Source organism: Triturus cristatus, chromosome 3_1 (genome assembly GCF_964204655.1).
Source record: "Triturus cristatus chromosome 3_1, aTriCri1.1, whole genome shotgun sequence".
Lineage (NCBI taxonomy): Eukaryota > Metazoa > Chordata > Amphibia > Caudata > Salamandridae > Triturus > Triturus cristatus.
In genome coordinates, this window is record NC_140583.1 from 730,080,936 (window position 1) to 730,107,318 (window position 26,383).

The 26,383-nt window shown below is 48.8% G+C and overlaps 1 protein-coding gene across 2 annotated transcripts in view; it reads left to right on the forward strand.

The window, feature by feature from the left end:
• CD151 (CD151 molecule (Raph blood group)) overlaps positions 1 to 26,383 on the forward strand; it is a 177,222-nt gene that overhangs the window by 141,479 nt on the left and 9,360 nt on the right. For both annotated transcript variants that reach the window (XM_085644883.1, XM_085644884.1), the window contains exons 6-8: positions 1,475 to 1,579; positions 2,230 to 2,388; positions 3,452 to 3,538. In XM_085644883.1, the coding sequence (XP_085501009.1) occupies positions 1,475 to 1,579; positions 2,230 to 2,388; positions 3,452 to 3,538 (351 nt within the window). The remainder of the gene's footprint in view (positions 1 to 1,474; positions 1,580 to 2,229; positions 2,389 to 3,451; positions 3,539 to 26,383) is intronic.

The window sequence follows — 26,383 nt, forward strand, 5'->3', positions numbered from 1 at the left end:
GGTGCTGCTGGAGATTCTGTTCCGCTTACTGGACTGGATCTATTATCAGCAGGTAAGCTCCACCTGAAAGCTAGTGGTATGGACATTGTGCTATCTATGTTTCAAGGGTTTCGTAATTTTGCAGAGTATGGCCTTCTGAAGGCCTTAGTAACGAGGACGCTGTAAGTGATGGTGATTGAGTAGCACCATAAGTGCCTGGAGAGATGATTCGGAAGTTAGTAAAACGAAGTGTGACCTCTTTCAAGGATTCTAAATTGGCTATTTGAAACACAGGAACCAACCTAGTTAATCATGCTCAAGCATCTGTTGAGGCTGCTTCTTAGCCCTCTTTGCATGTTCACAGACTGTATGTGCGCTTAACTGATTTCACAGGACCTTAGGCTACAGTTTATGCCTCCCTCTCCAGTTGCACTAAAATCTGATGATTCCACTTTCCTAGCATTACCGCTCTCTCTCGCTGTGGTTCGTATCTTTGCTCAGTGTGGCTTTGTGCATAACCCAGGGTACTTTGCTGTCTGTTTTAATGCTGCAGTGCTTTCCAGTTTGTGCACAGGTAACAATGCATCTCTTCTGACTTGCTGTGCTTTGGCTGTTACTGAGAGAAGAAGTGAATGCATTTAGTGCTTCAGGATCACTCCCCTACTTCCGCCGCCATCTTCCACTTTGTATTTGTTTGCATGGTTGGTGTTGGGTCATTTAAACTCATCCTTTTGGCTTGGCGGAGTGCCATGGTAGCTGCCATACATGGCTATATATGAGCTACCGTTTTCAGCCTTCATTATGCAGTTAGTCTGAGGAGGCAAGCATGGGGAATGCATATAGTAACTCTTCCATCTTTTTCATGATAAAAGGAGCTAACCTTAAAGCTGCAAAGCTTTCTGGGAAATAATCTATGTCCGAGGATCTGTAAGACAATTTGTGAACCATCGGAAACATGCATATATGAACCGGGTCTCTGCTTTGTGGGTGCTGGCTTGTCTTTGTTAGAGGGGTGTGTCTGATTGTATTTTGGGTGCTTCCTATCTGTTTCCGTTGTCTTCTCTGGAATGTTCTGCCTGTACATTGGTGTATCTCCTTTTCTCTGTATATTTCTGGTATTGGTTGTATGTCTCTGCTTTGAGCTATGCCTCTCTGTCGGTAGCTCTGCATGAATGTCTCTGTTAGCATCTGTGTTTCTCTCTCTTTGCCAGTGCCTGCACATCTCTGCATGTGGTTGCTTGCTTTTGCCCGCCTTCTACTTCCAATGGGTAGGTGTTGCAGTAAAAATTAAGAAGACTACAGACAGATGTACAACTATGTTTTGAGACTTTGATATTCCAGGGAGATGGTAGTCATGAAGACCGCACTGGGGGTGTACCCTGATTAAACCTTTACTACTTATGTCTTCTGGTTAAGATATATGAATTGGGCCTGACAAAACTCAGTGTTGACATCTCTTACTGGTCACTCCCTCATTGTCTGATTGCCTTTACAGCTGAACACGGAGCTCAAACAAAATCTGAAGGACACCATGACCATGAAGTACCAGCAGAGTGGGCAGGAAAAGGTTACCAATGCTGTTGACAAACTGCAACAGGAGGTAGGGGCCACTATGGAGAGTGCACTGCATGTTTGAAACTGCTATCCACGCTTGCCAGAAAAAGCGCTAGCCAGAGGCGTCGAATATGTGCCTCAACTACCGAAGTCATAAACTACTTCTTAATGACTAGGCCTTATTATTCAGATGCAGATCAGGCCGTTTGCTTGATTCCTCTGTGGTGTGATCCTGAGTGTCCAAGCATGCCCCTATCACTCCCCTGACACCCATCTTTGCTGCATCCAGCACATTAGCAGATTACTTTACTTTGTTCCCTTAAGCCTGCACATCTGAAAAATGATTTTCTTTGCTTAAAAGGTCAGTTCTTTGTGTGATTGGAACTAGCGAGAATCTTGAATGGCCATTTAAGGGTGGAATATGGTGAGGTTGGGGCCATGTGTAGCAAGGGCAGGTAGGGATTTGTGGTCCCAAACAAGCCAAGAATGTTTGGCTTTGTGCCTATTTGAGGTCCTTTGTGATCAGGGTAAAGCAGAGGCCTTCATTTGATGAGATGGATAAGATGTTAAACTAGATGTATCTGTAGTGCACCAACTTCCTGAAATTTGTGTTGACATTAGCAGTTTGAATTTTGTGCTTCGAAAGTCCTGATTTCGATGATATCAGTTACAGCCTTATTTTTCATGTGTGCTTAGTTTAAGTGCTGTGGTAGTGCCAATTCTTCTGACTGGAGTGGCAGCGATTGGATAAAATCACCAGATGCAGAAGGCCGCTTTGTCCCCGACAGCTGCTGCAAGACGCTGACCCCACAGTGTGGGATGAGAGACCATCCCTCGAATATCTACAAAACAGAGGTAAATATCACTCCTGTTTTTGTTACTTCTGATTTTGAGGGCAGGAAACGTGGTAGGTGACTTTTCTACTTGTATTTTGTCTGCTTTCCTTTCCTTTTATAACTATCTCTTGTTCTGTACACAGCACTTTACTGCAGGTCTCATTTATGCATTTGCAAGAAATATTTACCAGCAAGTGCTATGATGAACGCACCCACATCCCAAAGAGCTTTGTGAAATAATAGCCTCAGAGAAGTTGATGTTTCACCCAACATTTTGTATGTTATATGAAGGAGAAGGCCACTAGTGAAAGGATATGGATAGTTTTATCAATAGAGCCATTGCTGGAAGACAGTTCAGACCAGGGTCTGACCTCCTAAACATTTTACATGCATAAGCCAAGCTCGCATTTGTATGGAATATTGAGGTAGAACTGTTAGTTGATTTAGGAAGCCAGTTTTACATGTACAATTGTTCCACCATTAGAAGGCATATTTGCCATTCCCCAGCAAAGTAAAAATCAGTGGGTCCCCTACAAAGTGATAACTTTGCAGTTACTCCCAAAACGTCACCATGCCTCAACCATGCTATATGCATTTTTAATCTTAATCGAGAATGGAACGGGTGCAGGTGGGGTAGAAATTGTGGGAAACATGTGTAGACTATTCTCTACCTGCTGCACTCCACGTCTTTAAAAGTTGCTCGATTAGCTGAACTTCCTCATTGTCGCTGGCCGCTTTGTTTTGGCTTGTCACATGCTCCGCTACCTCAATCCAAAAGACATAATCTGCAGGTAAATGAGCTGGGCGTAGCGACATTACTAAGCCACATGGCGTAATGCAACCTAGCAGCACTCCAAGGTAATGCTGCATCTTGGGATTAGTCTGGTGGCAGACACTCTCATGCACCCTCCTACTGAACCCCACATTTCCCCACGACACATACTCCCATAGGCAAGAGGTCCTTGGCGGGGGGGAGGTATATTCTCTCTCTCAGGCTTCTTGTGTGGAATGTATAATTTGCACAGTGTTCTTCCTTTACACGCTCAGTTTATCAGGTTTTCTTGACTTTCTTCTCTCCACAGGGCGGCTGCATCGCCAAGCTGGAAAACTTCATTCAAGCCCACTTAAAGATCATAGGGGCAGTAGGGCTCGGCATTGCTTTTGTACAGGTAAGTAAGATCCGTGAGGAGAGATTGCCATCTAATGGTTCAGGACTTTATGTATACTTTGTATATTAGTTGCTATTGTTTGCTATGAAGCTGAATTAAATGAAGTAGCTTGTACATATTCAGCGGGAATACAATATAGATACTTTTTTAAGTATTGCAAACAATGTTAATTCACAAATCAATTTGCGCATTCCTGTTTTTAAATTGAAAAGATTGACTGAGTGGTCTATAGGTGACATTACGTACGTGATCAGAGCCAGTGCCCTTAAATTTGCTGATGACATGTGTTGTAGCTTTGTCCCCATGTAGGCTTAGAGTCTCAGCCTGCAGATCTTGGGCGGGTTGATAAAGTGTTGGTGAGGAGATGATTATGTCTGGCCTTATGCCAGAGGTTGAGCTTAAACCAGGGAAGTGGAAGCACACAGACTTATTATGTAGACAGTTATGCACTGCAGAGTCAGCCTGCTCCACAGCACACTGAGGTGAGGAGGTTATAAAATAATTTGGACCTGGGTGTGGGTCTTCACTTGTATGCTCGAGTCATTTATTGGTATAACATTGGTAGAATATTGTGCCCTGAGATGATGATATGGCCTTAATGAACACGCACGAGTCATTCATCGGCTGGACAATAAATAGGTAGCCAGTGTGGAATCAGAGGATTCTTAACCAGAATGGAAGGCGAAGTATAGAAAGTGAGATGTGCAGCAAAAGCTGCTTCCATATTAGAACCTAAACAGGCAGGCATCTGCCTTCAAATCTTCTCCATCTGGCTTTAGTAGCAAGAAGCCTCCAGGTAGTTAGTCTGAACCCACCAGATACATAACATGGTGGTTAATGTAACCTTGTGCACACATTCCTGAATGAGGTTGATGGATTTGGTCTTCTCTACAGTCACTCCGAAGCTTTTTACCTTCACCCCTCCTGTTTTCTGAACTTGTTTTTGTTGGCCTTTAGCACTCTGTGCACTTTACCGCTGCTAACCAGGGAATACAGTGCTTGTGTTCTCCCTCTAAAACATGGAACAATTGGTTAAAACCTGATTGGTACATTTAAGTTACTTGTAAGTCCCTCGTATATGGTACCACCGGTACCAAAGGCCTGAAAATTAAATGCTACTAGTGGCAGCAGCTCTCATCATGCCACCCACTAAAGTAGCCTTTTAAAATGTCTTAGTCCTGCCGCTACAGTCTGTAATGCAGTTTTAAGTTGCTAATTTGTCCAGGCAAAATAAACCTTTTGAAAGGTTCAACCCTTCCTTTTTAATATATATGTCACCCCTAAAGTAATGCAGGCCGTAACAGCCCATAGGGCATGGTGCATTGTACTTAAAAAGTAGGGCATGCGTTTTTAAGTTTTACATTTCCTGGTAGTTAAAAACTCCTAAATATGTTTTTCACTACAGTATTGCTTACCTCTTCCTAGGTTAACATTGGGTAACCTTATTTCATTGAACAAGTGGGAGCAGGTAGAAGTGTAATGTTTGGGCTCAAATGAAGTGTAATTTAAAATCTTCTTGAATGGTAAAGTCTGATTTTAGATGGCCATTTTTAAAATGTCACTTAGAAAGTTAGCATTTTCCTTCTCTAAACTTTCTGAGGACTCCTAGGAGTTTCTTGCTGCCTAGGCCTGTTAATTGCTCCCCCACCAGGAATGCCTATTGGGCCCACACAGTGACCAGTAGCACCTGGGTGTAGCTGGGAGAGGACCATCCTGCCAGAATGGGAGGGTTGGAGCTGTGCCCTACCCCACTTACATTTGAAAGACAGGCCTTCATCATACAAAAAAATAACTTTAAACCAGTCCATTGTCCCCCTAGGAACCACATGGAGCCTGGACAGGGGAAGGAAGGAAGTAAGGAACTTTCCAGAACCAGATGTGGGGTTGAGCTAAAAGATTCCCCACTGCAGAGGTTGGCACTAGGTATAAACCTCTTGTGCCACTCATCAGTTCACTTCTGGACCTGCGGAGGGCTCATAAAAAGGACTGCCTTACTCTTTAGAGGCCTGCCCTGCTGCTTGATGCCTGTTTTGTATCTTAAACAACTGTGGTGCTGCTACCAGAGACGTGCTCCGCTGCTTGAAGCCTCCCTGTACCCTCTTGATTGTGGTTGTTGCTTGAAGTGTTTTCACCCCCTTCAAAGACCCAATTTCTTACATTGGTGTTCAGTAGTGGGATTCAGTGCTTGTGTTTGCGCATTGCTACTCAGTGATTTTGTGTAATACTAACATCCCATATAAATAACTTGGTACCAGATTCAAACTCTTTTTAAATTCTCCTTGATTGGCCTCTTTGCTTTTTTCAAATTCACTTCCGTTCTACCTGACTTTGTGCATCTAGAACGCTGCCTGCTGAAAGCATGGAGTTTGAGCTCAACAAACTGGAGAGCTGCAAGGGGGGGAGGGGGCGCTCAAAAGGATTCTGCAGGGAAAGGGGCTTCCAGCAAACAAAAAGTAGGTGCTCCAGAAGACCCTCAGGGTCTGGGAGGTAGCCCTCCTGTTAAAATGTACAGGACAGGAGGATGAGGCGATGGATTTAGAGGAGCAGTACAAGGAAATGGAAGGTGAGTGTGACAACCCTTGAATTGTTGCCCCAGAGGAGAGCGGAGGGCCCACAGGAGTGAGGTCTCCTACCAGATCTAGAGCAGGCAGCAGTATCTCTTGCCACAACCTGTCCTCAGAGGAGATTGACAGGAAAGCAGAAGGGACTTCAGGCTGAAGATGGCCAAACTGGAAATGAAGGTGGCAGCTGCCCTGAGGGCTGCCGAGGAGAGCATAGCTGAGGCAGAGATCCTTTACAAAGGAGGAGGTTAAGGCTGACAGGACCCTGGAAGAAAAGGAAGCTGGCCCTGGAGAAGGAGAAAGTGGAGTGTGAAAGAAAACTCGTATTGACTCATGAAGTGAGCCTTAAAGAGGTGGACATCAAAGCCAAACAAGCCTCAGACTCCAGCAGCAGTGGTAGCAGCGATACCCCAGTGGGGACAGGAGGATCCACACCCGAAGGACCTGGTGCCTAACTTTATTGTGGGGGAGGATAGTGACAAATGTTTTGAGGCCTACGAAGGATGCCTTAGAGATGCAAAAGGTCCCTGAGGGTGCATTGGGGAGCCAGTCTCTAGAGACACATTCCCAGTGAAGGGAGGGAGGAACTGTTAGCCCTAGGAAAGGGAGACAGGATGAGATATACACTTAAGAAGGACTCCCTTGTCAGAAAGTATGGGTTCACTCCAGAAACGTAGGCAAGCAATTAGGGACAGCCAAAAGTTGCCTTGGTATATTTTGTGGATTATGTTTGCAAGGCACTGGATAGTTAGGTGAATAAAAGGGAATGTACAATGGGAAACGGTCCTGGGAGAAAGAGACTGCAAGCTGGGACTGTGGGAGCCAATCTGGTTGAACCTCCAGAGGGGCTCGGTCCTTGAGATGCTCGAGCACGTAGGGACACTGTTGGTCCACATTCTCCTTGGGCTGTAAAACCAGGGTGCAGTGGTGTCTTTAGGTGTCTGGTCCGTGCTGCAGGCGGTTGAGGGGGCCTGCAGACAGAGGCTGCAGGCAGAAACTGAAAGTCTGAAACCCAAGGTGGGGTTCAACTCTTGTGGGTCTCGAGACCTCGCTGGCCCACTTCGACTCGGGCTGGTGGTGCTTTCCGGTGTCGGGTTTTCACGGTCCCGAGTCCTTACGGTTCATCTTGGGTGCCTGCAGGGTGCAGGGAGGTAGCTTCGCTATTCCACCGAAAATGCTGATTGCTCCTTAAAGTTCTGGCTGTCCTCCCAAGCATTTGGAGGCAGAGCAATTGCAGGACAAGTCCTCTTCGGTGAAATTGTCGGGGACAGCAGGCATGCCGGAAGGGTTGACGCCAAGTCAGTTGCTGCTCCTCAATTCTCGCTCTTCGAAGTCCTCCTTCTTAGGTCATCAGAATCTGCTTTCCTGGTGCCAGGGGCTCCCCTAAATACTAGAGTTGGGGGTGTTAAGGGGAATGAAGAGTGGTAGCCAATGGGCTACTTACCCTTGGGGTCACTACATCCCATATTTGACCGTTACCTGTGGGAAGTGGGCATTACGCTGCCCCAGAATTCCTAATTCTGCCATCACTAAAATGGTGGAATTTCCTAAAGGGCGGCACATCAGACAGCTCATATTAGGAGTGTGACTGGCCTGGTAGTGCATCACGCCTCCCTGCATATATGATTTTCCGTCTATCCTGGTGCTAAATGAGCCAGACGCAGAGGACTGGCATTTCTCCTGTATGGGGAAGCCGTGGTCACATATCAAAGGCAGCAGAGACCTTTGAAGCCTCCTGCTTTGATATTCTAATTACTTAGCCATCCTGCTTGGAGGAGGTGACAACACTTCTAGCCAGAGCAGGTATTGTTTCTATCCTCAGATAGTGTAGACTCTCACCTGCAGGGGTTGAGAAACCTATCTGTGGTGGCAGGCTGGTCGACACCAGTCAGCCAGCACACTAGATAGAGGTGCCCCCTGAAAACCTACCAGCCTCTAAGGTGCCGTGCCCTCTGGGTGCATATATTAATACATCTACCACTTGAATCAGCGTGGGTTTATTAATGCAAGGTTTTTAATACCAAGCACAATAGATTTCAGTGAAACCATCGTGTAGCTGGGGAACACGTTTTTACCAGTGTCCAGCACATGCACTTAAAATGGCTTCCCTGTTCACTTGTGAGGTCTAATAATTGACGTAGACATCACAGGGGCATATTTGCTCACGCAGATATGCCCACACATATAGAATATTGCACCCTACCGTAGGGCTTTATGGCCTGCTTTAGGGGTGACTTACCTGTACTGCATACAGGGATGTGTGCAATGTCATGTTTTTATTTTTGTGTGCACCAAGACATGCGGCTTGCAATGGCAGTCTGGACGAGTTAAAAGGGGGTGGCACCTAAGGGTGGCACAGTACATGCTGCAGCCTTTAGGGGACCCTCTTTAGTACCCATGTCTTGGGTGCTCGAGGTACCATTTACTAGGGACTTGCAGTGAGTTAAAGGTATGGCCAATTGGGGGAACAATTGTACAGTCTTTACGTAAACAGATTTGGCACTGGGTACCTGGATAGCAGGAACCCAGTGCACTTCTGTCAAAATTGCATCCGGTACCAGGCAAAAAGTGGGGGCGGGTATGTTAAAATGGGGCACTTTCCTACAGTGCGGTAGATTCACATGCATCTCCCCTCATCCCCGGTTGGCTGACATTGTAGCAGATGCTCTTTCCTTTCATTATTAATACTTTGTTTTGCATTGGCATCTTTACTGTATTTGTAGTCCCCATCTCTACTCGCTCTTTGTACGGGAAAAACTGTGGAGCCGAGGCCCATGCACAATGCCATTAATAGTTGAAATCACTAGGTCCTGTGACTCGAAAAGACTTACTTCGAGGAAGTACAGTTGTACATATCCAAGTCCAACACTGAATAGTGACTGTATGTATAGCATGTGAATCTACAGCCCTTCATGCCACGAACAGATGCTTACAGGGTAAGTAACATTTTGCTTTGAGGCCATGCTCCTCTGGAGCACTCTTAGGCCCCACATAGAGGCCCTTACTAAATCCCTGCCAGCAGGTTCGCCCTCCGTGCAAGTTGGGCCCCATGGATCCCTTGCTGCATTCAAATCAGAGCTGTTGGTGAAACGAAGACCTTCCTCGACACCCGTTCCAGTGCCACTGCCCCATGGCTGCGCCATCCCGATCCTAGACACAGAGCCATATGAGGGTTGCCTGACACCTGTTCCAGGCTGGCCAGGGCCATGTTCTCCAGTGCGGAGCCAGTCCCTTTTAGTCTTGATAGGCCTGGAGAGGGAGAGAAATGGGAGGGTTCTGTGAACCTTATGGTTACCAGCATCCCTTGGGGCTATCAGTAGGAGGAACTGGCGGAGGCTAGTGGGCTCAACACTTTGCCTGACACAGGTTTGCTCTTTCCTCCTACCGCGCTTCGGAGCAGGGAGCCTCTTTTGCTATGGCTGTGCAAAGGATGTTCTCCATGAGGGTATTCTGAAATCCTTCCAGGAACTACAGGAGGAATATACCTTACATCACTCAGTTTTTCAGATACCTGCAGCTCTGACATGCGCTGATGCCAGCACTCCAGGCCACAACCGAGGTACTGATGTTCTCCTTATTGGAAGCTAAACTTCTTCTTAGGAACATAAAAGAACATAAGCATCCCAGACATATAAGATGCTGCTGAGGAATGTACCGGACCACATGGTGGCAGTATGCAGGGCATGGAAACGGGAGCTAGGAGAACTTGATGATGATGATAGGAAGGAGGCACAAGAGGCTCCTATAGAGGTAGGTATAGCTTCACAGTTTAGACCCCTACAGCTTAAACTGTTCCACCGGGTATATTATACCAGGGCCAAGCTCTGCTGCATGGAATTGATACCCATGGAGGGTGCTTGAGGTGCGGGAGTACCCTGGATAACCTATCGCATACGTTCTGGCACTGCTCAGTTCTTTTTCCCTTTTGGGAAGGGGTCTCTGGGACTCTGGAGAGAGTGTGGGATTTGGGAATACCAAGGGACCCCAGACTGGCGCTACTTCATGTGACGGATAAGCTAGGGGGCTCACGCTCCCAGAGGGCACTCTTATGGCTGGGCCTAATAGTAGCCAAGAGAGATATAGCAAGGGCTTGGAAGTAGGATATCGTCCCATCAGTTGATGTCTAGGCTATGTACGCCCCATATACAAGGTGAGAAGGTGCCCCAAAAAGCATTATCAGATTTGGAAGGAATGGGCGGAGACTAGAGGCATACACCTGGAACCCTGCCCGGAAACTCCATGAGAAAGCAGAAGTGTTTGGTTGCGGGCGGGCAGGGCTGCTGTACGAGCAGGGCTGGGCAGGGGAGGAGTGGTGTGTCCACTCCTGAGTGAGCATGATTGGTTTGGTTGGCCCTCTGGGGCCGACCAAACCAGTCATGCGCACTCTGCCATTTCTCCATGTATGGAGAAAATGGCGTCCCCACCAATCACAACGCTGCCATTGCAACATTTTGATTGGCTTCGGGGAGGGGAGGGAGGCTGCCTGCTTCCTGTTCCTGCCTTCGGGGAGGGGAGGGAGGCTGCCTGCTTCCTGTTCCTGCCGGAGGCAGGAGAGGAGAGCAGGCGCCAGAGCTGGAGCTTTTAAAACGCTTGGCCGGGCCGGCAGACAGGGAAGTTGTTTTAAAAAAAAAAAAATTATTATTAAATTTAATACCCCTGCAACGCGACCCTCCCCTCCCCCACCCGCGATTAATGCCGGCCTCCACTGCTGCCAATACCTGCACAGAATTCTCAAGAAGATCAGGAATGACCGGGTTATTCTTGTGACTGGGTTGGGCATGGAATGTCTGATATCCAAAGCTGTTGAGCATGACAGTTGGTCCTCCGATCAGGATTCTCCTTCGAGAGTAACCTCTGTCGCAGCTGCAGGGGAGGGTTCTACACCCAAAGTGCGCACCCTACACCTTCATATGTGGAGATTGAGCAGTGACAGTAGACAGCTTCCAAGCTTCTTTCCAAAGTTGGTGATGTAATTCTGGCAGCCAGAGGTCTCTCCACCAATTTGGTATACACCTGCTGATGGGATAAGTTTGTGACATAGTGTGATTCCCTCAACATCAACCCCCTCTGTTCTTCGCCTCTATCCCAGGTTCTGCTATTTGCTCTCTCTTTAGCCTGGCAGGGCTCTGCTCTGGGCACGGTTAAAGCTTATTATTCAGCCATTTCAGCTTTTCTGTTTTTGTGATTGCTGGACCAACCTTCGATATTTATGTCACCTGTTGTGGCTAGGTTTCTTAAAGGCTTGCAGCACATGTTTCCCCCAGCCCATTCATTATGCTCCAGTGGGATCTGAATCTGGTTCTCACCTTCTTGATGTGTACCCCGTTTGAGCCTCTGCACAATTGACCTCTTAGGCTCTTGACCATCAAAGCTGTCTTTCTAGTGGCCATAACATCAGCTATCGGCAGAAGGATCTGCTATGCATATACCAAAAAGCAAACCCCTGAGGGTTTGCGTGCTCCTTACACCACAGCTGAGACTGTAACCACTGTGTTGGCCCACGGTGTTCGTGTCCTGGATATCGGTCAGGCAGCAACATAGGCATCCTTGCACACGTTTACCAAACACTACTGCCTGGACAGTCTGGTTTGTTGGGACAGGCAATTTCACCGTTTGGTCATAAAGTACTGTTGATTTAGAATTTGCTTCTCAGAACTACTTCTGGGGTAAGGCATTGCTTGGGTATCTATCCTAAGGTAAGGAATCTGCAGCCAAAAGTATCTATTAGAAGATGTTACTTATATTCAGAAACTCCTTATCTGGTAGGGACTCTGTTTAAAAAAAAAAAAAAAAAGACTTTATTTAACATTTTGTCACAAAGGCAGCATCATATGCATTAGTATACAAAGTTGTTAATAATGTGTAAAAGAAATAAAGAAAATGCACATTTATAAATCTCCATGTATTCAATGTCATTTGCCAAGTGGGAACGCTTATTACTCAGTAGCCTTAAAATTGAAAAAGTGCAGCATCACATCTCATTGTGTAATTACCTCATTCGAGAACCTAACATAAGAGCTGTAGTTTTAAAGGAGGGGGTGTTCTGGGGGGAAAAAAAAAAAAACAAGAGCCAAACACTACAATCCACAAGTTGCGGGTTAGCGCATCTTTAACCAACCCCGGTCGGAACTATGCCTTGTTCTAGCTGTGAGGCCGAGTACCGCTGTCGCGCTGCGAGATATGCTCTGAATGGACCCCATATGTCTCAGGGACGTGATGAGGACGGGACTGTTGTGGAGTACATATCACTAGTAGTGTTACAGGAAGCCAAGCTGCCCAACCAACTCTGAACCGTAGGTACTGTCTTTCGGCCCTAGTGTATAGCCACCTCTCTCTTGGCCAATAACAGACTAAGATCCACAAACATTTCCAAACCTTTTTAGAAAAGTTGGCCTAGTAGCCTAGGAGAGCGATTTCAGGTAAGGGGTCAGTTGGTGAGTTGATAATGTAGCCCAGTGTTTTGTACACCGCTCCCCAATATGGTTGTAAGCAAGGACACGTCCATGCTAGGTGTGTGAAGTCTGCTTGGGGGGGCTCGCATTTGCGTCAGCAATGTGGCCTGGAAGGGTCCAGTCTGTGGGCTCTGGCAGGTGTGATGTAGACTCTGCGCAGGAACTTAAAGTGGAGTAGTTTGTGTCTGCTGTTGAGGGAGACATCTTTGGTGACTGCACAGCAGGCAGCCCATTGGTCGTCCGTTATCGTGCTGCCCAAATCCCCTTCCCAGTCCCTTCGGATCTTGTCATCATTGACTGGGACGAGTCTCGCGCAAGCTTTGTATACTTTGGAGATGAGGTGGGCCCCCAGTTCGCTTTCAATAACTAATGATAAGGGGGCAAACGAGTCCAGTTCCAAGGGAAAGCCGGGTAGTGCGGCGCGCAATGCTGATTGAATTCGCCCGAGCACAAACCAGTCCATGAATGTGGCGTTGGGGAAGCGGGTGTCATCGCTCACTGCAAAGGCATGGCCATCTGGGAACAAATCGCCTGTTTTTGCGATGGCGACTTTGGTTAAGGTGCGCTGTACGACTTTCTCACCCGAGATGGGTAGCCAGCGGGCATTAGGGAGTGGTAGGGCTATTGAATATAGAGTGGCCGTGTTGGTGAACCGCTGTAACTTTTCCCAGGCCTAACTAGTTGTCGAGACTGTCTGAATATCGTTAGGATCTCTAGGGAGGCCCTTGGAGAGGACTGTGGACAATTGTTCGGGGAGGACAAGGTTAGATTCTAGCCGAAGGAACGGGATCCTGGCATCTGGATGGTACCAAGCGTAAGCATAGCTACATTGAGCTACGAGATAATATAAATGGAGTTCAGGGACTCCGTAGCTGCCACTGTCATAGGGAAGAGTGGGTACTTGCCAGCATACTCTGGCCCGTTTATCGCCCCAGACCAACCGTATCAAGTGTGATCTGAGTATTTAGTAAAAACTCTTTGGCAGGGGTGTGGGAATATTGTTGAAAAGGTATAGGAATTTGGGGAGGACAACCATCTTGATTATGGCCACCTTGCCTGCCATAGATAATGGCAGCTTCAGCCATCTGTCAATTTGTGTCTCCAGATTGGTGACAGCCTGCCCATAGTTGAGGCGCACGATCATCTCAGTGCCTAAGTGTATGTGTATCCCTAAATATTATTATTATTTTTTTTTTTGAAACCGTTTATTACAAAATTAAAAAAATATACAAAGATGGGCCTACAACCTTCAGGCCGGCCGCTAGCAAACAGAAGGAGCATATGGTACAAACAATAGCGCGCATGCTGCGGCAAAGGGAAATGCACATGAGTTAGCAGCGTTGATAGCCACACCATCCGGACCCCACATAACGGTTTCTTTTTGATATAAATAACAACAGAAAACAAATCCACAAGGCAACCCACAATCGGAAACAGCAACATGTGCTCCCCTAGAAGGGGGACCCTACCAATCCATAGGAGTATCAAGGGGGGGAAAAGGTCAGGACAGGGACTAGTTGGACTCAGTGCCCGGTACCGGGGCGATGAACCGGCTAAGGGGACAGGGCCGGAGACGGATCGGGCAATAACGGCGGGGTACAGATTCCCCCGCGGTAGGCGTTCCAGGGGCCCCATACTTTCACCCATGTCCCAGGCTTACCTCTCGCAACATACACCACCTTTTCCCGAAACATGCACCAGTCCATGTTGTCCTTCCAGGCCGAGACGGTCGGCGACCTCTGGGAACCCCACAGTTGGGCAATGTCGCGTTTGGCCACCATATATCCCAGAGTCACCCACCACGTCTGTGGCGCCGAGTAGTCGGTTGGTTCCCACACATTCAGAAGGCATCTCCTCACTTCAGGCAGCAGCGACACACGCGTAACCACCCGCAGGACCTCATGCACACCACGCCAGAATCGCTCCACCTCCGGGCAGTCCCACAAAATATGAAGAAAGGTCCCCAAAAAACCACACCCACGCTTACACAGCCCGTCCACAGCATAGCCCATACGCAATAGCCTTGGCCCCGTGACGTAGACCCTATGGAGTATCTTGAGCTGGACGAAGCGAAGGCGGGCCGGTATGGCCACCTCTTTCGGGGAGGCCACCGCAGAGACCCAGTCCTCGTCGTCCAGCTCCAATCCATCGGCAACCCATGCCTCACGAAGGCTAGTTAGCAATCCCGCGCGGTCATTAATAAGTTTTTTATAGATTAGTGAAATCGTGCTTTCCGGTACATGTCCATCTAGCACTCTGTCCTCCAGAGGGGAATACTCCGGGATGGAGGCAACATCCGGGAAGACGGAGCATAGCGCATGACGGATCTGCATATACCGAAAGTACTCCCTGTCCTGCAACTGGAATTCCGTCTGCAGCATCTCGAACGTTTTGAATCCCCCCCCTAGTCCAGAGATCACCCACCCTGCTGATGCCTATCATGTCCCACCTCTCGAAGCCCTTCGAAGTCCACAGGGTGCCCAACTGCTCAGATGCGTATAGTGGCGACGCCCGGGTCAAACGATCTTTCCACCCCATCGCTACATTAGCCGCGTGCCACACTCGTACCATGACACGCGTGGGGCCCGTCAGACGTGCGTCGAGCGAGCTGGAGTAAAGCGCTCTGTTATAATCACCACCCGGCAGTAACATCTTATCCATTTCAAAGGCCGGGTTTAGAGCGGGCCCGTACAGGCCGTGATTAATCGCAGCCAGCTGGGAGGCCCAATAATACCGTTTGATATCCGGGAGGGCAATCCCCCCGTCATACCACGGGAGCGTCGGCTTCGCCAGGGCGATACGCGGTCTCCCTTCCCAGAACAGGCGGCGTTGCAAACTCTCCACTTCGCGGAAGTAGCGCGCCGGGACGACGTCCATTGTGTTCTGCAGAGCGTACAGGAAACGCGGCAGCGACATCATCTTAAACAATGCCGCCCGGCCGAGCGGCGAGAGCGGCAAGCGCCTCCAACGTGCGACATCCTCCTTCAGGCGCTGGAGGGGGGGAAGCAAGTTCTGACTATATCGGGCCTCCGCATCCAGGGTAATGAAGATACCCAGGTACCTAAATCCCCGCGGGGCGATCTGGATAGGACAGCCCCGCGGAAGGATAGGAGCCTCCCCGGAGAGAACATACACGCACGATTTAGCCCAGTTGATGACAAGGCCGGAGTTATGGCCAAATGAATGCAGTACATCAACCAGTACTATCAGTGATTTACGTGGGGAAGCCAGGTACAGGAGAATGTCATCAGCGTATAGGGATACGCGGTCCTCATACTCGGGGTCCAGCGGAGACCACGGATAGAAGGATGCCACCGCAGCCACTCCGCCAGGGGCTCCAAGGCGAGCGCGAAAAGGAGCGGCGATAACGGGCAGCCCTGCCGCGTGCCTCTGCCCAGCTCGAACGGAGCCGATACTCTACCGTTCACAACCACCTGTGCCAGCGGGCCAGAGTACAACAATTTAACCCAACTGATAAACCCAGGGCCAAACCCAAATTTCGCGAGCGTCGCCCAAATATATGGCCATTCCAGTGTGTCAAACGCCATAGTGGCGTCCAAGGACGCCAAGATGGCCGGCTCCCGTATGTACGGGACACGTGTGAGCACCCCATGCAAACGCCGCAGGTTAAGCGCTGTGTTGCGATGGGGGATGAAGCCGGACTGATCCTGGTGAATCAAGTCACACACTACGCTGACCAGCCGATTGGCCAACACTTTGGCAAGAATTTTGGGCTCCGCATTCAATAACGAAATGGGCCGATAGGATGTGACTCGGTCCCGCGGCCTCCCCTCCTTGTGGATAACCACAATTGTAGCCAGACGCTGGTCTAGTGGGAGGGAACCCGTCGAGTGGGCCGCAAGGAACATAGCACGGAGATGTGGTGCCAGCGTATCCGGTCGCAGTTTATACAACTCGATGGGAAGACCATTAGGACCCATGGCCTTGCCGGAAGCGACCGAGCGTATGGCGAGGGCAATTTCTTCAGAAGTTGGAGCGGCGTCCAACGACACTCTGTCCTCCTCCGAAAGGGAAGGCAGCGCGATATCTCTGAGCAGGGCATGGGAATCCTCTTCAGAGCGGGAGGACACCGGGGAATACACCACACGAAAATAGTCTGCAAAGCAAGAAACAATTTCTTCCGGTTCAGTGACACACACACCATTCTGTTTCTCAATCAAAGGGACAACTCGACTCGCTCTCTCCTTTTTGTCCAGCCACGCAATCAATTTACCAGCCTTATCACCCACATCATACAGTCTCCCCTGTTGCTCTCTACTGAGGCCCCTGGCCGCCTCCGTGACGAGGGCCTTATAGGCCGCTTGCTTGAGTCGGAGAACATGTAATTTATCATCCGTCACCCCATATTCTAGATCACCCTCCAACTCTGTTATCTCAGCTTCAACACGGGTCACCTCCTCCTGCTCGCGCCTCCGGGAGTGGGAAATGAGGGACAGGGCCTCTCCCCGGAGTACCGTTTTGAACACCTCCCACAGTGAGACCGCCGATGACGCAGACCCCACATTCTCGTCAAAGTAGCGCTTAAGGGATTTAACCAGCTCCGCGCGAATGGTGGGGTCACGCAGGTACCAGGGATTAATCGGGGCCACCCTACCCTCTCCCCTCGGAAGAATATCAAAGCGCAACAAGAGCGGGGAGTGGTCCGAGATACCCCGTGCCAAATGACTCACCTCTCCCACCCTCCCCACATGAGCCGCCGGAACCAGGACATAATCTAGCCGTGAGAGACTACCATGAGCCCCGGAATGGAAGGTGTACTGTAGCTGCGTGGGATGTTTCAAACGCCAACAATCCACCAGCCCCAAGGTATCCAAGAGGCCAGGCAACCACGCCTGGGCCCGGGGGAGATCCCTAGGGGGGTGACGGTCCACCGTTCCGGAAACCACAGCATTAAAATCCCCCCCCCCCACCACTAGAATCCCCTCCGGAAGGCCAAGGAGGAGGCGCCCCAGGTCCGCAAAGGTGGTCGTCTGCAGCCCCGGCGGGACATATACTGACACAAAAACGACCACTCTGCCCTCCATTCTGCCCACCAAAACCGTGTAACGTCCCCTGTCGTCATGGAGCACCTCATCAATCTCCAACGGGAGCGAGTTCTTAACCATAATGCCCACACCCCTTGAACCAGACGTGAAGCCCGAATGGGCCACAAGGCGGTAGCCCCGTCGATTCATAGCACGAAAGGAGTTGCCAATGAGGTGTGTCTCCTGCAGAAAAACTATATCGGGCGAAATTCGCTTCAAGAACTGCAGGACCACACCTCGTTTTATCCTGTATCCCTAAATATTTAACCGAATCTGTACACCATTCCAGTGGGTACTCAAGGTCCCAGGGGGGTCGTGCTGCGCGTTAGGGGAATAATCATGGACTTGTGCCAATTGATGCCCAGGCCTGAGTGCTGGCCCAAGCTGAGTATCTCTCGTATGAGGGGGGTCAAGGTTGACACGTGGCTCACGTACATAGAGAATGGTGTCGTCAGCATAAAGGGAGACTAGCAGGGGGCCTGTATTAAATTGCAGGCCTCTCCGAAGATGTTTTTCTTGGAAATGCCTAATAAGTGGGTCCATAGCAAGAATGAATAGCAAGGGTGACAACGGGCAGCCTTGTGTGCCACGCAACAGTGAAAAGGGTCGGGAGAGCGTGCCATTTATCCGGAGACTCGTCGTTTGGAGGCAGTAAAGCAACGCCGTGGTAGCAATGAAACCTATAAGCATTCCCATCCGGCGCATGATTGACATAAAAAAGGGCCACTCTAGAGAATCGAAAGTCTTTTTCGTGTCAAGTAAAATGGCAGCCGCTGGTGGTTAAGGATTTATCCTGTGTAATACGGAAAAGAGTTCTGAGGTTCAGGGATGTGGAATGGCGGGGAACAAAGCAGGGGAGGGGAGATGATGAACACCATTAATTGAGATAGATGCCCTGTGATAATTTTAGCATGGATTCTGTAATCTAAATTTAATAATGACAGAGGCTTGTAGGAGCCATGTAATTGTGGGTCTTTGCCAGGTTTTGGGAGGAGGATTATGACCGCTTCATGAAGAGTGGGAGGTAGGATTTGTCTCTCAAGGGCCTCGGCATATGCTTCTATAAGTTGCGGCGCCAATAAGTCTTTGTAGGCCTTGTAGAAGTCGCCCATAAACCCGTCCAGCCCAGGGGCAGAGGATGACCGTAGGGAGTCAATGGCCCCCAATACATCATTTTCGGAGATGGGTTCTGCTAAGAAGTCCTGCATAACTTTCTCGAGGTAAACTAACGCTATCTCGGACAGGTATGATTCCAGGGCAGTGTGATCATTTCCTATTCTGGAAGTGTATAAAGTTGTAAAATAGGACAGAAATTTGTCTTGAATTCCTGTAGTACCGGTATGTAGCTTGCCGGTGGACATCTGAAACTCCGTGACATAGGCTTTACTGTATGGGGGTCGGAGCACCTTCGCTAGCACCCTCCCCGGTCGCTCGCCCTCGCCATACTGTTTTGCAGTTTGATATTTACCCATGAAAAGAATCTCACGTTCTGCAGTGTCTCTATAATTCGCTAGCAGGGCTACTCTGGTCTGTTCAGTGTCTGGGCTGCGGGTTCGTGCCAGGGTGGCGTCCAAGTCAGTTAGCTTGCATTCTAATCGGGACAGTGTGGTGCGTATGTCGTGGAGCACCCCAGCATGTTTGGGAATACATACACCCCGTATGTATGCTTTGAATCCCTCCCAAAGAACACCCCTTGTATTTACGGGGCCAGTATTGATGGTAAAGTAATCTTCAATTGCTTCCCGAATTTCATGTTGAAACAGGTCATCCTCTATAGCACGGCTCGGGAAGCGCCAGTGCCTTTCGAACCCTTCCGGGCAGGGGACCTTCAAAAACAGTGTTACAGGGGAGTGGCCTGAATATGTTCTCGGGAGAGCCTTAATCAAGTGGCACCAATTGGGAAGGCCTGGGGACAGCAACCAGTAGTCAATTCTGGTCCAGGTGTTGTGATAACCTGTGTAGTGAGTGTAGTCCGTGAGAGTGGGATTGCGTGTGCGCCATATGTCAATCAGAGATAATTGTTCACATAAGGACATAAGCACTCGGCAGGCGCGAATCTTGGAATTCGAAGCAGTGGAGGTGCTATCCAAGGCTAGGTCAGGAATAACGTTGAAGTCCCCTCCTTCTAGAAAAGCCATCAGACCCAGTTTTAGGAGCAGAAGAAGCCGAGAATGAAAAAAGTCGGGGGAATCCGTGTTCGGGCCATATACGCACACCAGTGCCACCATGTGCCCCATCAATGACCCAACCACAATGGTATATCTGCCCTCCCTATCGCGTATGACAGTGCGGAGTTTGAAGGGGACCCTCTTGTGAATTAAGATGGCAGTGCCCCTAGCGTAGTTGCTGAAATTAGTCAAATATCTGTGCGCGCCCCAACTGGAAGCAAAGCGGGCGGGGTCAGACATGGGCAAGTGTCTCCTGCAGAAAGGCAATATCAATTTGATGGCGCAGTAAGTAATGTAAGATATGGCACTTTTTATGGTTATCGTTAAGGCCCCGGACGTTCCATGACATCAAAAATAGGTCAGAGGGTCCACTAACGCAATCTACCTGGGCCATGGAGGGGTCGTAACCAGGATGCAAACAGTATTGGGCAGTATTTCAATGCAGCTTTTGACTGTGAACAAACATATGAGCACCCAAACGTGACTCAACAATAGCAATCGTCCCCCGCCCACCACCCAACCTTACAACCCACAAGTAAGGCACTAATAATATTTCCAAATATGTCAAAAGTACCAATCGAGGCAACAAGAAAATGCATAAAGCCCAAAAGAGGTACATCCGTAAGCTAGAAAGTAAAATCATGGTGTACACCAACGGAGTGGCAACGCCACGACAGTCAACCAGCGATATGAAACGGTGAGTAGTGAAATGCGATATCCCAGTGTTCTCATGAGTCGGTAGAAAAAAAACATCAGGGTAAGATCAGCCAAGGCCAGTTCCCGAGAAAAGTTCCATGCTGGCCTCTGAACCACGTTGAGAGGGAGGAGGTCCAGATCCATCTGCGTCCGTTTTAGTGTTGTTTTTGTATGTTCGACAGAATTCCTGAACTTCAGTGGGGTTGTCATAGATGCGGGCCCTGCCGTTGACCTCCACGCGTAGTCGTGCTGGATATAGCATGCCATACTTTAGACCGAGGTTCCTGAGTGCAGCTTTGGCGCCATTGAACTTGCAGCGGGCCTCCTGGACCATGATGGTGAAGTCCGCGTAGAGTGTCAGTTTGAAGTCCTGCCAGGTGGTGTCTCCACATTCGCGAGCCAGGCGCAGCGCAGTGTCTATCCCTGAAGTTCATAATCCGTGCAATGATGGGTCTAGGTGGGCAGCCTGGGTTAGGTCGGGGGCCCAGCGTACGGTGGGCACGCTCCACCACGGAGCCAGGGGTGAAGGAGTCCCTCCCAAACATATCAGTCAGAAGTGTCTCAGCAAAGACGTCCATACGGCCTGTGGCGGTCGACTCAGGCACTCCCAAAATGCGAACGTTGTTCCATCGACTGCGCGCTTCCAGGTCTTCGTTGCCACGTCTTTAGTATACGTTCTACCCTTTCAAGCCGTTTGAGGGACTGTGGCGTGCCGTCTTCAATGTCCGGTATGCGGGCGTCTGTTATGCACCTGGATTTTAGCGCCGAGATCCGCATGGTTCTTGTCTAAAGTGTCAAACCTGTCATCAAGTGCCTTAAACCCTGCTCTCATCTCTTGTAGCAGCGAGCCAACCTGTCCCATGGGGGTCATCGAGGCGCATCGTTTCTTGTCCGCCCTCTGCCATGTCAGAACTGTTCTCAGGGGACCGTCTCCACAACTTTTTCAAAGGGGAGAGTCCTCTGCTTTGGGTCTTTGCGGCCCATGCCGCACCCTAGCACAAGTGGTAGGTAACGAGAGGATGGTCCAGAGGGAGGGCGGGCAGTGCAGGCTGGGTGCGTGAGGAAGTCCAGCAACTGTGGAGACCTGCGTGGGCACAGAAGGACAGTGTGGACAGCAGTAGCCTGGCAGGCCAGCAGGTACAGACACCAATTCGGGAAGCGGGTGCAAGTGAGGTCAAGCTGAAGAGCGTAATGCGATCGTGGGGGAAGAGGAGGCAGCAGTTGCGGCGTGGCTGGGCCCACTTGCAGAGGTAAGCAAACTGTGTAGATCAACGAGTGTAGGTGGCGAGACCGTGACGGAGAACCAACATGGCGCAGGAGTCATAAGCACTCAGCAGGGCCGTTGGAGGCGGTCGCGCGAGCCGTTGAAGGCAATAGCACCGGGGGGGGGGGGGGGGGGGGCGGTCAGCTGGGTGCAGGCTGTGGCGTTACTCTGTAGATATGACACTGGGAGCCCACTCTGGCCCGGGGGCCCATCTGTAAAAATCCCGCGGGCCCAGTCCCCGCGAGGCTCAGAGGGATACAGGAGAGCTCTTTTTCCAGGGCGCAAGCGGTCAAACGGACCGTCGCATATTCTGGGCTCAGATCAATGCTGTAAAGAAAGGTGGATGATTAAGCCCCTTGCCCAGCGCACTCACCGCCCCTCCGCTCCATTGTCGCAGCTCGATGTAGATACAGTGCTCACACTCCACTCACGGGTCTCGGGTGCTTCAGGCTGGCGCCGCTGCCATTTTGTGGATCGTCCTAGCCGTCCCAAACATCGGAGATCACGATCACCAAGGCTCCGATCCGCACGCAGCAAGGGTTGCTGGGCTCAGGAAGCGCTCACAGGTCTCATGGTGGTGAGCTCATGGCGATCTGCTCCGTTTCAATGGGGGATATTAGTAGTGTCGGTGGAATGGCTGGCGGAGCTTCAATGCCAAGTGGCCATCTCGGTCCGCGGCTTGGCCACGCCCCCCAGGGACTCTGTTTTGCCGTAGATTCTTTACTGATCCTCCCTACACTTTGAGCCGATTGTAGTGCCGGGGACATCCTTCTCAGGGCCTTAGTTTTTCCACACCAGTGGTCAGTTTTCATCATGGCTCCACGCTCCTGGCGTAGAAAGTCGCAAAAGTAACTGACGCCAGCACGCTGGGGTGGCACCTCTATAGGCACTGCACACATCATGTCCGGTGCGAATGACTCCTGTTCCGAGCCGAACAACGGCACGCAAGAGTATGGTTCTGAAATCTTCTGGATTCAGGCTGATGCCTAGGGATATTGTAAGGTAAGGAATCTGCCGCTCGATACTGTCTCTACTAGATAAGGCGTTACTGAAGGTAAGTAACTTGTTCAGTTAGCTCTAAAAATCTAGGAACCGTTCATCCAAGTTTCTGCCTACAAAAGTCTCACCTTTTCACATTTATCAAACCATTGAGCTATCAGTCTTCATTTTGTAGCCAGACTCTGTAGCAGAAAGAGCCTTAATACTCACTCTAGACGTTGAAAACACTCAGTCATGTACTATATTGAACCAAGTCCTTTCATAAAACAAACCATCTGTTTGTAGCCTTTGACAAGTCCTATATGGGCCCCCCATCTCTAAATAAGTATTGTGAAACGGATCGTTAAGTGCATTCATACTTGATGATTTAAAGTACACACTCCTGTGCCAACCGACAACACGTCCCCCGACCGCCCCCCCCCCCTCGCCCCGCACTCTCCATCCGCCAGAAGGCTAGCACCATGGCTTTCCTGTGGTAAATCCAGTTAGCAGACACCTGCAAAGCAGCCACCTGGGAAACACTTTCAGGTTCACTAAACACTACTATTCTAGACTGCCAATAGGCGTAGGATGTCCAGCTGGTACAAAGTACTTTGTTCCAGGCATCTGTATCATCTGCCCTCTAGCCACCGGTTTGAGGGTGGGTGAAGGACTGCTTTACAGTCCAAGCAGAGCATGAGTTTCTAGAGACAAATATTACCCAGTAAGCATCTCTTTGTAGCATGCAGTGCTGTAGATTAACATGCGGCCACCTTTCTTCCCAGAAGTGGGTTGTGATGACAAGTGTCTGATCTTCTTTTTCAATTACTTTTACCATCCACAATACACAACACACATGTACTTGTACTTGACACTTCACTTAGACTACTCACCCTCTGAGTAGAAAAATATCTGATGTGGAGCCTGCGCCCTCATGTATTTTGGACTGTGGGAGGAAGCACAACAGGTCTTGAGACTAAATTAGAATAAAACCAACACAATTCCTACCACCCAGCATTCTCCCACTTGCCCCGATAAAAATGCTGTCCCACTTTTGTGACTTTGCCAATTCCCCTCGACAGGCACAAATCAAACCAGGGTCAATTAGAGTCTCTCTGCAATACTCCCGTTGACCTTGGTTTCATACTTGCTTTGACCTTGGTTTGATGCTTGCCTGTCACGTGCACTAGGCCCACCCAGACAAGTGAAGTAGCATTTTTATCGGTAGGAGAACATTAGGTGATAGAAATGTTTTGGATTCCTGCTGATTCCCAAAGTTTATGTCGCAGAAATGCAAGGAAAATTTCCAATGTAAGTAAAGTTTGATGTTTGTAGGGCATTATGGGTAAGAAAACGTTGTGGGATCCACGCAAATCATATCACCATGGACTCCACTTGGTGTCTAGTTTTCAGAAATGTCCGGGTTTGGTGGGATTCCCTGGGTGGCTGTTGATCCCCGACCATAAAAAAAAGACACTGCTACCCTATTGCTAAACCAGATCACTTTGATGGCAGGAAATGTTGATGTCTCCACATTGTATTTTAGGACTTTTCCTGTTGGTATTACCAATTGTATTTCTCTGCATTTCTGCCTTCCAAATGAAAGACAGTATGTAAGAAAGAAGACATTTCGAAAAATGCCCTCTGAATCACATGGTAGCATGGGTACCCACACATTCGGAGATGTACAAATAACCACTGCTCAAATCTCTGTATTTTGTGTCGATTTCACATTGTATTTTAGGACTTTTCCTGTTGCAGGGGAAAGGCCTATTCACACAAGTGAGGTAACATTTTAATCAGGAGACTTCGAGGGATGGTAGGAAATTTGTGGCTCCCTTCAAATTCCAGAACTTTACCTCACAGAAATGTGAGGAAAACTTGTATTTTAATAAAAGTTTGAGGTTTGCAAATGTTTCTGCGTAAGAACACCTGGTAGGAGCTCCACAAGTTGCCCCACCCTGGATTCCCCTATGTGTCTAGTTTTACAAAATGTACAGGTTTGCTAAGTTTCCATAGGTGCCTGCTGAGCTAGGGTCCAAAATCCACAGCTTCCCATAGTTAAAAAGGGTATGTTTTCAGAAGAAAAAATAATGGCGTGTCCTGTTTTGTTCAGGGCCCTTTCTTGTCGCAGGCACTAGGCCTACTGACACAAGTGAGGTACTAAGTTTATTGAGATACATGTGGAAATGCAGAATCGGAGAACATTTGGTATTACCAATTGTATTTTTCTGCCTTCCAAATGTAAGGCAGTGTGTAAGAAAGAAGACATTTCGAAAAATGCCCTCTGAATCACATGGTAGTATGCGTACCCACAAATTCAGAGATGTACAAATAACCACTGCTCAAAAACTCTGTATTTGGTGTCTATTTCAGAAACACATGTTTCTTTAGTACCCATTTTTCAGTCTTTATATTTTACCATAGGAATTGCTCTATACCCAGTGCACAATAAAAAAACCACTGTAAGGTGCAATTAACTTGTAGGCTTTGGGTACCTCGGGTTCTTGGAGAAAATCCAAACCCTATATAGTCCCGTAACCAGAGGGGTCTAGCTGACGTAATGGTATATTGCTTTTGTAAATTGTCCATCGTGACAAGAAGTTACAAATAAAAATGCTGTCACAAATGACCGTTTTTATTTTTTATTTTAACAGTTAGCTTCTTTGGCAAAACCTTGAGAGATCTCCACAAATGATCCCTGGCTGAATTTAGGATTTTGTCTACATTTCAGAAATCTATAGCTTTCACGGATCACCCATGGATTTCCCCCTGGTTTCCATCAGAAACTGGAAGTTGATTGAAAGCACAAAAATTAGGAAAGACTGGCTAGACTACCTCTTTGAAAAATGCCAAGATAGTTGTAAAAAATTAGTTGTTTCCATTCAGCTCTGCATGATCCTGAAAGCCGAGAAAATAGTGACTTTAGCACAGCAAACCTTTAGCTGATGCGATTGTTAGGGTGAAAACCAGAAGTTTTGTGGAGCAGTTTTTTCTTATTTTTCCCAACAAAACCAATGTTTTGTTATATTTTAGCTATTTCCTCAGTCACCTCTAGAAAAATGCACAAACCCAGGATACCTTTGTAATCTCCAGCATGTTGGGGGGTGGGGGAGGAGGATGGAAATATGGTTTTATGTGGGGAACGGTTATGGAGGCCTAAGCACCAAATAGCCAAAACAGGGCTTAGCATTCGAGGGGTAAAAGGCTAAAAACCGAAAGGGTAAAAGAGGCACCTTTCAAGATTAAAGTGCACAGGGAAGTCAAATGTTTGGATCCTGGCTGTTTTGGCCCTGTGATACAGTCAGTTTCAAGGTCATGGAGAGCGGCAACAACAGCCAAAACGTCCCTTTCGAGCTGGGGGAAATAGAGGTGCGGTAACTCTGGTGGTTCCGCCTCAGGCACTTTAAAGTTGCTCGAGTTTCAATCCCCTCAGTCACAACACAGCTCGGGGGGTGGGGGGGGGGGGGGGGGATTTAGGACTTCCTAAAAAATCTGGAAAGCCATTTCCATGGACAAGTGAGCTGTAAATATAATTTGTTTCGAATACTGCATAGATTTTATACAGAAGCCTCTAAAAAAAAGCCACCAAAAGGCCAACACTACAAGAAGGACCAATTGCAAATTCTATGCAGAGAGGTCCAATAGATTCTTCCAAAGAATGCTGTTGAAAAAGTACCA